The 11365-nt window shown below is 52.7% G+C and overlaps 1 protein-coding gene across 1 annotated transcript; it reads left to right on the top strand.

Moving 5' to 3' along the window:
- The first annotated feature begins 543 nt into the window (after window positions 1-543).
- Window positions 544-11365, top strand: LOC149853953 (alpha-1,6-mannosyl-glycoprotein 4-beta-N-acetylglucosaminyltransferase-like). Its single transcript, XM_090025947.1, has 3 exons — window positions 544-3748; window positions 3829-3976; window positions 7799-11365. The coding sequence occupies exons 1-3, from the start codon at window positions 3641-3643 to the stop codon at window positions 8941-8943; spliced, it is 1401 nt and encodes a 466-aa protein (XP_089882073.1). The 5' UTR covers window positions 544-3640; the 3' UTR covers window positions 8944-11365.

The following is an 11365-nucleotide window of genomic DNA, read 5'->3' as shown; positions in this document are numbered from 1 at the left end:
CTGCTGGCCCCTCCTGGATGTGTGCCAGAATAATTTTCTCAAACAGCTTGCCTACGATCGAGGTAAGACTAACTGGCCTATAGTTTCCCGGGTCCTCCTTCTTCCCCTTTTTAAAGATGGGAACCACGCTGGCCTCTTCCAGTCCTCCGGCACCACACCAGAGCACCACGAGTGCTCGTAAAGCCGTGCCAGGGGTCCTGCAATGACCTCGACCAATTCCTTTAATACTCTAGGGTGGAGATCGTCCAGACCGGCTGACTTGAATATGTCCAGTCCCTCCAGAAGCTCCCTCATATCCCAGTCCTAGAAAAAAATCAAGCATTAGCTCTTCCATTTTATAAATGAAAGAAGGTACTAAAAGCAAGGGAATGTCACAAGAAAGAGCCAAAGTTTAGCCACTGAACCATGTGAACTTCAGACTGAATGTGCCGGTCATCAGTTTTCTCCTGCTAATTAATAAACAATCGTGTAACCTGCTGGTTAAAATATGTGTCTTCAGTTGTTGCTCTAGAGGGGGAAGGGTAAATTACTCAGGGCTAAGTTCAATTACTGCAGCCGCTCCACCCCACGGTAGTGAGAAGATCAAACTAGCCATTTCAAGTATGACTTATCCTAACCTCATCTACTTATTAAGGTGGAATTAAAAAGCTCATTTCTGAAGTGGCGACTTACCATATGTTTGCTACCACATACTAACGAGTGCCTTTTCAAACCACCAGATATAACCAGAAGAGCAGGAAGAGGTAAAGAGAAAGAAAAAACTGAGAGGATGACAAAGGTAAGAGTGAAAGGGTTTTTTTTAACACTGCCAATAGTTAACAGCTCTTGCTCTCTTGATCAGTCAGCCCTTCAATTCCTTTGAAACTGTACTGGCAGAGTTTCTTCTTCAGCCTGGCATGTCAGGATGAACTGGCATGGTTCCTGAATGTCAGGAACCACCAATACTACCTTTTCCAAAACTGAGACACTAAAAAAGGTAAATGTATACAACATTTCTATAAAGACAATGGTTTGGTCCAGTTCAAGTTAGATAAAACCTAAGAAGTAAAACACACAAGCAAGAAAGACCTAGAGAAGGCCACTGTTGTTCTTCCATCTGCCTCCTTCTCAGCAGGCTGCCTGTCAGTCAGGCTGACAGCATATGCAGACGAGGTGACTGTCCTCATCAGTGCCCAGGGTGACATCCAGTCCTTGGTCACGTCAAAAAGCCTATGAGCACGCTTTTTCAGCTTGTGTGAACTGGACCAAGAGCGACACCCTCCTTCTTGGTCCCTGGGTCAGCCCCCTCCACCCCGACTTGCCCGGGGGTCTTACCCGGTATTGGGAGGGCCTCAAGGCCCTGGGGGCATTCCTCAGGCCATCAGTCTTCTTGGCACAGAACTAGGAGGACCTTGGTGCCGAGGTGGAGGTACGCTTGCAGCGACGGTGCTGGCGTCTGCCCAGCCTCTCCTACTGCAGGAAGGTCCTTATTGTCACCAACTGGGCAGCTGCAGCATTGTGGCACCATTGTGCTGTGTTGGACCCCCTGCCGGACCTGCTTGAGAAGCTCCAGCGACTGCTTGTGGACTTCTTTTGGGATGGGCATCACTGGCTCCCGCGAGCCATTCTTTACTTGCCGGTGGCTGAGGGGGGGAGCAGGGTTTGGTTGACCTGGTGGACAGGGTGGCAGCCTTCTGCCTACAGGCCCTCCAGAGGTTCCTCTACTGCAAGGACCCCCTACCTTGGTGTCAGCTAGCTGATTTGTTTTTGTATTGGGTGGGGGGCCTTGGTTTTGACTGAGAGCTGTTCCTTCTGGACCCCACCCTCCTGGAGTGGGGTGTCCTCCTGCCCTTCTGCTGAAGCCTGGCGAGCTGCCTTCTGCCTCCTGCCCCAAGCCAGGCATCTGCAGTTTCTGCAGGAGCCCCTGATCCATACCCTAGCTCTGCAGCACAGTCTGCCAAGCCTTGCCTCTAGCAGCCTTATTGACTCCTTCATCCGGTCACACACCATCCGGCTGGCACACCTGCTTGACATGACCCAGTCAGACTGGTTGTCAGCTGAGGCTCTGGCTACCCGCTTGGGCACACGCTTAGTCCACTGTGCTGCCCACGTCCTAAGGGATGTGCGGGCCATTCTCCTGGAGGATGCAGCAGCTGCTCTGGAGCAGCACCTCCAAGTGTGGAGAGCCCTCCCTGCCAGGGATGTCCTGAGCGAGACCTTTCCACCACTGCCCATTGTCCCGGTTGTGGATAGTAACCTGTGTGGTGGGCCTGCCAGCTTACTGGCTCTCCCCATGACTCCTGACAGTGGTACCGGGATCTGCTTTGACACGCTGCCCTGGAAGGCCCTCTATCTGCGGGCGATTCGGGTCCACCATGCCCGCTTCTTTGCCTCTTGGCTCGACATGATGTGGCAGAGGCATGTGGCACTCACACCAGCCTGCCCTGTGTGGTGCATGCTTTATAAGCCCCCCATCTCCAAAAAGACTGGTGACCTCCAATGGCGGTTGCTACATGGGATACTGGCCACGGGGGGAGTGGAGAAGGACCTTAACCATGCCTCCCTCGGATGCTCCCGGCTGGTTGCAGCTGTTCACTGCCCTCAGCGCTTTGCTTGGGGTGCTAGGTTTGGCCTTCTCAGAGGCAACTTCCTTGTTCTCCCTCCCCTACTGGGCAGCCAAGGGGCTATCATCTGCCCGGCCAACTTCTTACTCTGCCAGACTAATCCTCAAGCGTGGCCCAGGAACCGGCTTGCCGGGGCCAGCTCAGATGATGCCCTCTGGCTCTTCTGGTTCTTGGTGCGGGTACGCTTGTCGCTGGAGTTTGAGCACGCTGTCCTCCAGCAGATGATGCCCGCCTTCCAGGCACGTTGGGCAATTCGGGGGGTGCTCTGCAGTGCCGAGGGTGGCCATTTAGCCCTCACACTGTGATACTGCTCCCCCCTTCCTGGGGTACAGCAGCAAGCTGACGACGCACTGGAGATTCTTGTTTTTAGACTGTGAGGGCAGGGCTTGCAGGCCATAGCCCTAGGCCAGGGGCGGGCAATTATTTAGGGCAGAGGGCTTACTGAGTTTTGGCAAGCCACCGAGGGCCGCGTGACAGGCAGCCCAGAGCAGATTAATATTAATTTTCTACATTGTTTAGGGGGTCGGCTAGAAAGGCCTGGCATCTTGCCCACCCCTGCCCTGGGCTCTGTCTGTCATACCCGGGCCCCTGCGCGGGCAGTGTTTTATGACTTTGTTGGGTTATTGCTCCATCAATAAACCTGTATAAAACCAAAGTCTTCCTTCCTTTTAACTGGGAGCCAACGCAAACGGCTGCTCCGGAGGGCGGCCGGCCAGGTTGCACAATGCCATGCCCTCCCCCCAGCACTGAATCAAGGACTGCGCGGGTTCAGCCTGACGGGCTAAACTCCCGGGGTAGCGGTTCTCAACACAAACGCTCTGCAGCGGAGCTGGGGGGCCTCCGGGGCTGGCGGCGCCGGGATCCCGGCAAGGGGGTGCGCGGCCCCATCTCGCACCTCCCAGTTTGGGGGCTCCCCCCTCAGCTTTTGGACGTGACCCAGGAGCTGCGGCGGGCGCGCGCCGCCCCGGGCGGAAGCCGCCGCCGGCGGGGCGGGGCGGCCCCACCTGTGGCTCGGGGCAGCGGGCGGCGGCGCCGCGATGAGATGCTCCCCGAAGCGCTGCCTCAGCCTCGCCGCCGCCCTCCTGGCCGGGCTGCTGCTGCTGCTGCTGCCGGGCTGGGCCCCGCGCCCGCAGGACCCCGTGGCCGTGAGTACCGCTGGGCGGGGGCGGGGCGGGGCAGCCCCGCTTCTCGTTCCCTTCTCTGAGGGCGTGTGCTCGCTCCGCAGGAGGAGATCCGGAGCTGGGCCCGCGACGTGCTGCTCCGGCAGCTGGAGCCCGGCAGGAGCCCGCCCAGCCTGCAGGAGCTGGGGAACACGTCTGCCCTCAGGAACATCTCCTACCGCTACCTGGCCGGCCGCCCGCCGCCGCGCACCCGTGAGTAGCCCCCGGTGTCGCGCCGCCTCGCAGCGGGGCTCGGGGCTCCGGGGCCCTGCCGCCTCCGGCGTCGGACGCGGCTGGGAGCAGGGCTCTGCCTCGCTGAGGAGAAGGCGGTGTTCGCAGCACCGGAGAGAAGGCGGCCTTTGTGCCGACCAAAAGATTATTGTGTCAGGTTGCACAATGCCCTCCCCCCCCCCCCCAACACTGAATCAAGGACTGCGTGGGTCAACTTGAAGGGCTAAACTCCCAGGGTAGTGGTTCTCAACCAAGTGTCGAGGCACCCCGGGGTGTCACGAGGGGTGCGTGGGATGCCACGCAGTGCTAGTGCTGTTCGGCGTGCGACGCGCCCGGAGAAACCCACCGATTTCGAGTAGGAAGCGGCGGTGTTGGGCGTGCTGCACCTGTCGGGGGCTTCCCGAGTTCTTTGTCGCAGAAGAATTGCTCTACTTTTTTTTTAGTCCAAAACCGAGTGAAAACGGGGCGGGCATTTTCCGTGCGGCGCCTTGAACCTAACAAAAGGGTGTCTTGAGTCTACCAGGGTTGAGAATCGCTGCCGTACAGCAATGACAAACTTCCTGCTGCCAGCTGGCTTCAGCAGCAACACAGGCCGAGCGCAGACCAAAACCACCTCTCTGTTTGGGAGGAGGAGCAGTTGTGAGACATTCAGAAATTATTCACCCTCATGGGAGCAGACTCAGAAAGAAACAGTGCTGGGCTGGGCTGGGCTGTACTTCTGCTGCAAGTGGAAGGAAACAGCGTTTCTTTTTGTTGCTAATGCACACTGCCACCCAGTGGGACCAGCCAGCTGGTAGGTTTTAGCCCCACTGTGGGAAACTCCCTCTATTCACTTCTCTTCTGCCTTTTGCTCTGGAGAGGATGCAGACCAGGGAAAGAGGTAATTAAGAGGGGAAACTGTTCTGTTCAATTGTATAACGATGCTTCCTGAGTGCATGTGGTTTGTGGTGGAGGTGGAGCCCTGTGACCGGGCCAGGAAGGGCCCTTCTAGTCCAGTCAAACAATGCAGGGACTTGGACACAGAGATAAGAGGCTGGATGCAACAGTAACACACCCTAAAGGACAAGCTAGGTCTGATCTACATACACATCTTGCACCGAGATTACCAGCACTAGATACCGTACAAAATAGTTGCTAGATATACTTCTGGGCCTCTCCAGTGGACGTGGCAAGCAGGTAAAGCAGACATAGGATTGCGTCAGGGAAAGGTGATCCCTATTCACAACTGGGCAACTCAGACTTTGTGAGATCAGTAAAGAGCAGACCTTCAAAAGAGTTTGGCTCCCAAGAGAAAGGCCAGACTTTCAGAGGAGCTCAGCCACTTGGGTGATAAGGCCTTTTTAGAAAACTTGCCAGTAGTTGGATGCTTGAACAACTGAACTCTGAAAAGGTGCCCACAGAACTAACCTGCCCTGCAAAGGCTTTGAGGTGCTGCTAACTTGGCCAGCTGCCACGTGGAGATGCAGCTTGCACCAGCCAAAGACTTCCTCTTCCTGGTAGAGTTAAGTCTCCTTCCCCCTAAGGAGGGTGGCCATCATAGAGGACAGTCCAGTTGTCCTCTGTCCTTTATTGATCCCAAACCAGACGCCTTTAATGTCCTCTATTTTTCTCTTGAAGAAAAAATTTTCACGAGGTGCCTTGAATCTAACAAAGGGTGTCTTGAGTCTACCAAGTTTGAGGATTTTCTCTTGAAGAGAAAAATAGAGGACATAAAGGTTTTGTATCAATAGAGGACAGAGTAGCAGCAAACTGGAATGTCCTCTATGATGGCCACCCTACCCCTAAGACATACTCAGACCGTCCGAAGGGCTCTGGTCTAGACCAGTGGTTCCCAACCTTTTTAATACTGCGGAACAGCAAACGTATTTACATTTAATTTACGTATTTAAAATTAATTTTTTACATGTGGGGGGGGGGTGTTATGAGGATCAGATCGGGTTGAGGCACTGCAGCCCTGGGCATTGGGGGACCCTGCAGGGGAGGAGGCTGCGCAGGTGGTACCCGGGGGACCCAGCTGAGGCTGCCTGGGAAGAAGGGGCTCTACTGCCTTCCCTAGGAGCAAGCATCAGAGCCTGCTTGCCCTGGGCATTTTCCCACTCGTATCCCCCTCTTCCCAGCTGTGGGCAGGACTGGGGGCAGCTTGCCCAGCCCAGCCCGGGCCCCAGTACCTGCTGTGCAGGCAACGCCTCGCTGGGCACAGCCATGGTGGCAGGAACCTGATGGGGCAAACAGAGCCAGCTGCCTCCCTCCCTGTCCCACTGCCCACTTTAACCCCACATGTGCCTGCCGGCAGCCTGGCAGCCAACCCTTCACAACCTCTGTATACGGAGAGCCGTGCTGGCTTTTTTTCCCCACACTACTGTCAGACTTAGCCAGCAAAGATATGTAGTGCAGACCCGGCCTAAGCCATATACCTGGGCCACGCTGGGTTTGTGTCAGAGCCAAGCATTAGGCCTGTGCAAGTTGCCAGTGCTCCGATCCAGCTTTGGATCTGGCCACTTCTTATGGATGCGACCAGATCCGGAGCTCGGGACTGGGTTTCCACCTCGATCGGGCCGCAGCTTCCGAGCTGCCTCGGAGATCCGGCCTTAGGGTATAATGGGGAATCAATTAAATATCTATAACTTTGTTGTTTCTTGTCTGATTTGGGTGAAACGTGCAGGGATGGTAGCCTCTGCTGAGAGGATGAAGCCTGCCAAGTTTCAAGGAGATCGGTGCAGGGGTTTGGGGGGAACTGTACCCCAAATTCTTGAAAGCTGAACTCATGTCACGGCTGTGTGTCACACCACAGGAGGGTAAAAACTGCAGGGCTGGTAGCTCTTGGTAGCCCCAAACCCCTGCACTGATCTTCTTGAAACTTGGCAGGCTTTGTGGCCTCAGTAAGAGCTACCAGCCCTGCAGTTTTGACCCCGCTGTGTTGTGACATATAGATGTGATAGGAGTTTTGCTTTCAAGAAACTGAGGTGCCATTTCTCCCAAACCCCTGCACTGATCTCCTTGAAACTTGGCAGGCTTCATCCTTTCTGCAGAGTCTACCACCCCTAAAATTCTCATCCAAATCAGACAAAAAAAACAACAAAGTTATAGATATGTTATTTTTTCCCCATTATACCCTATGACCAGATCTCCAAGGTGGCTCCAAAGTGCTTCAGGAAGTTGAACGAGGCAGTGCTTCGACCCGGATGTGCTGATTCAGGCCCCGAGGTGTCTGAAGCTTCTCCAGATCTGAAGGTCTGTCCAAAGCCTCGCACAGCCCTACCAAGCTCAGGGCCTTGGCTTACAAGACCTCTCAGCTGCTTGTCCTGAAAGCTTAGACACAGCTCCCAGCATCTGGCTCAGGCTTTATCTTGGGGATTCAGATGTATTTCTTCCACACAGAGCTAGCTCATCACATCAGATATCTTGTCCCCCTCACCTAGGGCCAATCTATTCCATACATTTTACAGGCCGCTTGCCTGAAAATCACACCTGACTTCAAGGCTTCCTTATGATTACCAACCTGCTTCCTGTGTCTCCCTTGTATCTCAAGAGTTTCTTATTGCAACTGTCTTCCCCTGGCAGCACTCTCCCTTGCCTAAGCCATTTTTTAGCTTTTTTTAATTTCCTGGTCAGTGTCATCTGATAAGTGATTGACACATCTCGGGTAAAGCTGACTCAACTGCAACGTCTTCCTAAAGAGTATGGTGATGATTTTATCCAGAATAGGCTGGTCAAACTAGGGATTTACTAGAGCTGCTTAGGGCAGGGTGTGTGTCTGCGCAGAGCCTCTCCTTTTCCTTCTAAAACTTTTCCTCCATGTTTTAGGGTTCCTCACAGTGGGGCTATCATCTGTGAAGCGGAAGCGAGGGCACTATCTCCTGGATACGCTGACATCCATCTTTGAGCAGTCAACAAATGAGGAGCTCGATCAGATGGTGGTGGTGGTGCACCTTGCTGACTCAGACATGGAGTGGAATGCCAAAGTGGCCAAGGACATCACCACAAAGTTTCCTCACCACCTTCTTGCGAGCCGCCTGCTTGTTATCCATGCCCCTCAGGATTTCTATCCGGCCCTGGAAGGCCTGAAGAGGAATTACAATGATCCAGAAGATAGGGTGAAATTCAGGTCAAAGCAGAATGTGGACTATGCTTATCTCCTTAACTTTGCAGCAAACCTGTCTACCTACTACCTCATGATTGAGGATGACGTGCAGTGCTCCAGGTCCTTCTTCACCTCTGTCCGAAAGGCTCTGGCATCCCGGGAGAGCTCCTATTGGGTCACTCTGGAGTTTTCCAAGCTGGGCTACATTGGGAAACTCTACCACTCCAGTGACCTACCCCGTCTTGCCCAGTTCCTCCTCCTGTTTTACCAGGAAATGCCATGTGACTGGCTGCTGGTGCATTTCCGTCTTCTGCTCACCCAGAAGGATGTGATCCGCTTTAAGCCATCCCTTTTCCAGCACATTGGTCTCTATTCCTCCTTCCAGGGGACCATCAACCGGCTGAAAGATGATGAGTTCAAGGTGGATTTCTTGGACATGCCAGACAATCCTCCTGCAACGCTATTCACAGACATTGCCATCTTTGAAGATTACCTGCCCAGCAAGGCCTACAGCACCGTGGAGGGGTACTTCTGGGGAAAATCCCCCGCTGCTGGCAGCCACTTCACCCTCGTGTTCCACCAGCCAGCCCGTATCTCATGCATCTGGATCCACACAGGCTCCCCAGAGCGCCAGAGTGACTACCTGCACATGGGGACTGTGGAGCTGGGCATCCAATGGGAGAAGAACCGCAAGGCCTGCAACACATACACACTCATTGGCACTTTTGAGATGGGAAACTTTGAACAGAAAGGCCTGGAGAACAGCAGGGGCTCCAGTGTGAAGTGTGTACGGATTCAAGTGACACAGAGCCAAAGCGAATGGCTGATCATCCGCAGCATCAGCATCTGGACCAAACCAAACCCCTGAGAGGTCCTCTGCTTCCCCTCTCAGAGATTATGTAGCCATGGCAGGGATTCGTTGCACTATGTGAGAGCACCTGTGTTGGTATCAATTCCTTTTTTTGGCAAATGAAATTACTGAGCCCTTCTGGGTCAACCTCTATGGCTTGGGTTTTCCTAGCTTATCTTCTGGATCCTGTTCAAGAGGAAAATCAGGCAGCTGATTGTAATAATAGATTTCTTCTTTTGAGGGTAGGTGAAGGTTGCGGGCTTACTGTTGTTGCAAAGGTAAGAGGGTGGTGGCACTGCCCAGGAAAAAGAGCTGGCACCCTATGGAGGTGTATAAAGGACCACAGCCCAGCAGGGAAGGAAGCTGGTTCAGTGGGGGATGTGGGAGGATGGTGATTCAGCATGGATGTGGCACAGCAGGGCTCTGGTAGCAAAGCAGGATGGAGCATTGGCAAAGTAAAACAGGGAGGTAATTCAGTACATTCAGACTCTCAAAGCCCAGGGCACTTCACACCTTTAGGTCCTAATTGCCAGTGCTCTGTTCTGGAGCCCAGCCTAGCATGACCCCAAAGGGCTGATGGGCCCTCTGAGTTGACAGGCTGCTGTTGCTGTGCAGTTAGGACATCCAATAGGCCAGGCCTCAGGATTGGGATAGACCCTTGGGGCTGTGGAGAGCCTGGGACAAGCAGTGGTCTCTGGCTCAGAGCAAATTCAGAAGTGTTTTCTACTGAGCGATCCTAACCCAGAGAAGGGGACTGCTTGTTGTTATAGCTTCTGCACATAGATGCCTAAGGAAGAGCCCTGGTACAGAAAAGCCTTGAATTTCCCAACGTAGAAACTGCCCCAAACCCAAACATATTATGGGCTGGATTCCTTTAGGCTGCCAAATGTAGAGGCCTCAAAACTCACGCTCAGATGCTGCGTCATCTCACTTCTCCGTATTAACGTTCCTCGATGCCTAATGCTCTGCTCCCTGGCACATAAAGAAGTGCCACGGCTTTCTCAGCCCTAAGCTGCTTGGCTCACACCTGTGTCCCACAAATGGGATGTTCTTCTGCCTATCTCATAGAAAATCATAGAAAATTAGGGTTGGAAGGGACATCAGGAGGTCATCCAGTCCAACCCCCAATCTCACCAAAGGGCTGTGATCTGGTAGGCATTCTTGGAGCTTGCCTGCCAGATCAAGATCCACATAAAACACAGGAGCAACAGCTGCTTTGTTTTTAAAGGAGTTGTCCAAAGAGGCAGCAGAACTGCTGGTCTGCCTAATAGCTCAGTGGCTAGAGCACTCACATGGGCTTCTGGAGGTCTGGGTTGAAGTTACTCTTCTGCCTGAGGGGCTTCACAGATCCCTTCAAATCCTACTGCTCCAAGAACCATTTGTTTTATTTTGACATAAAACAGACTTTGTATAAAATGCAGATGCAATCCTGAGAGCCCAGACTAGAATCCAGGGCATGATCCCCTCCCCACAACCCTTCTCACTGTCCCTTCAGAGAAAGGGGTGATCCCTGCTTTGTTGTGGGAAGGAGGGGCTCAGGACTGAATTGGAGCTGGAGGTGCTGCCCAGTACTGCTGAGTAAGGTACCTAAACTGAAGGGAGGGGCAAGGTTTGAAGTACACCTGTCCTTACTCCTTTTCTGGGTGGCTCCTTACCCCTTAGGTTGCTCCCTGCCTGGTGTGTTGGCTTTTGCAGAGGCATCAAACTGTCCATATGCATTATACAGGGAGCCTTGGCATCTAACACAAGGTTGTAGATTCTGCCATGGGAGGCCCCTAAAAGTTAGGTGGTGAAGTGGTCAGTGTTGTGATGCCTGACGCCCTTTATAAATCCAGGGCTAGGTCCCTCCATCAGGAAGGAGTCATTGATATATGCCATTTACTCAAAGAGAACAGGCTCCAAGTGAAAGACTCCAGTCTTATCATGGTGGTACCCTGCATTACCCAAATCTAATTTTGTGCACCATAAATGTTTCAAAACAGATCACAGTTTAGATATGGGTGTTGAGGGGTCTTTTGGGGTTTTTTGGGTAAGTGCATCACTCAGGATTTGAACCAAAGTTCTACCAGTTAGTATTTGTGCAGAATGACCTCTAAGGTCTATTTTGTGCATGGTGTTAAAATGAAAATCAGGGCTTCTTTTGTAGACTGTAGGGAAATTTATTTATTTTAGACCATCCTGTTAAGGTACATGGACATTCCTTATTTGGGAGGAGTTTGCAAGTGAAAAAACTAGTGCTGGGTAATCTGAAGAATTCTTATTGAATTAGTCATGCTTTGGGGAGTATTCAACAGTTCCCATTTAGCTTCTTGGTTTGTTTATTCACTGTGTTTGAATGCAATGTGTAAATAGTTTCAGTGCTCTGTGCTTTCCTCAAAAGCTGTAAATTCCAAAGATTTCAATTAAATTATTTATAAATTTGAGAACAGTGTTCAAAATA

The sequence above is a fragment of the Crocodylus siamensis genome, chromosome 13, assembly GCF_052110815.1.
Source record: "Crocodylus siamensis isolate JL-2025a chromosome 13, ASM5211081v1, whole genome shotgun sequence".
Taxonomy (NCBI): Eukaryota; Metazoa; Chordata; order Crocodylia; family Crocodylidae; genus Crocodylus; species Crocodylus siamensis.
This window is presented reverse-complemented; position numbering and strand designations above follow the sequence as displayed.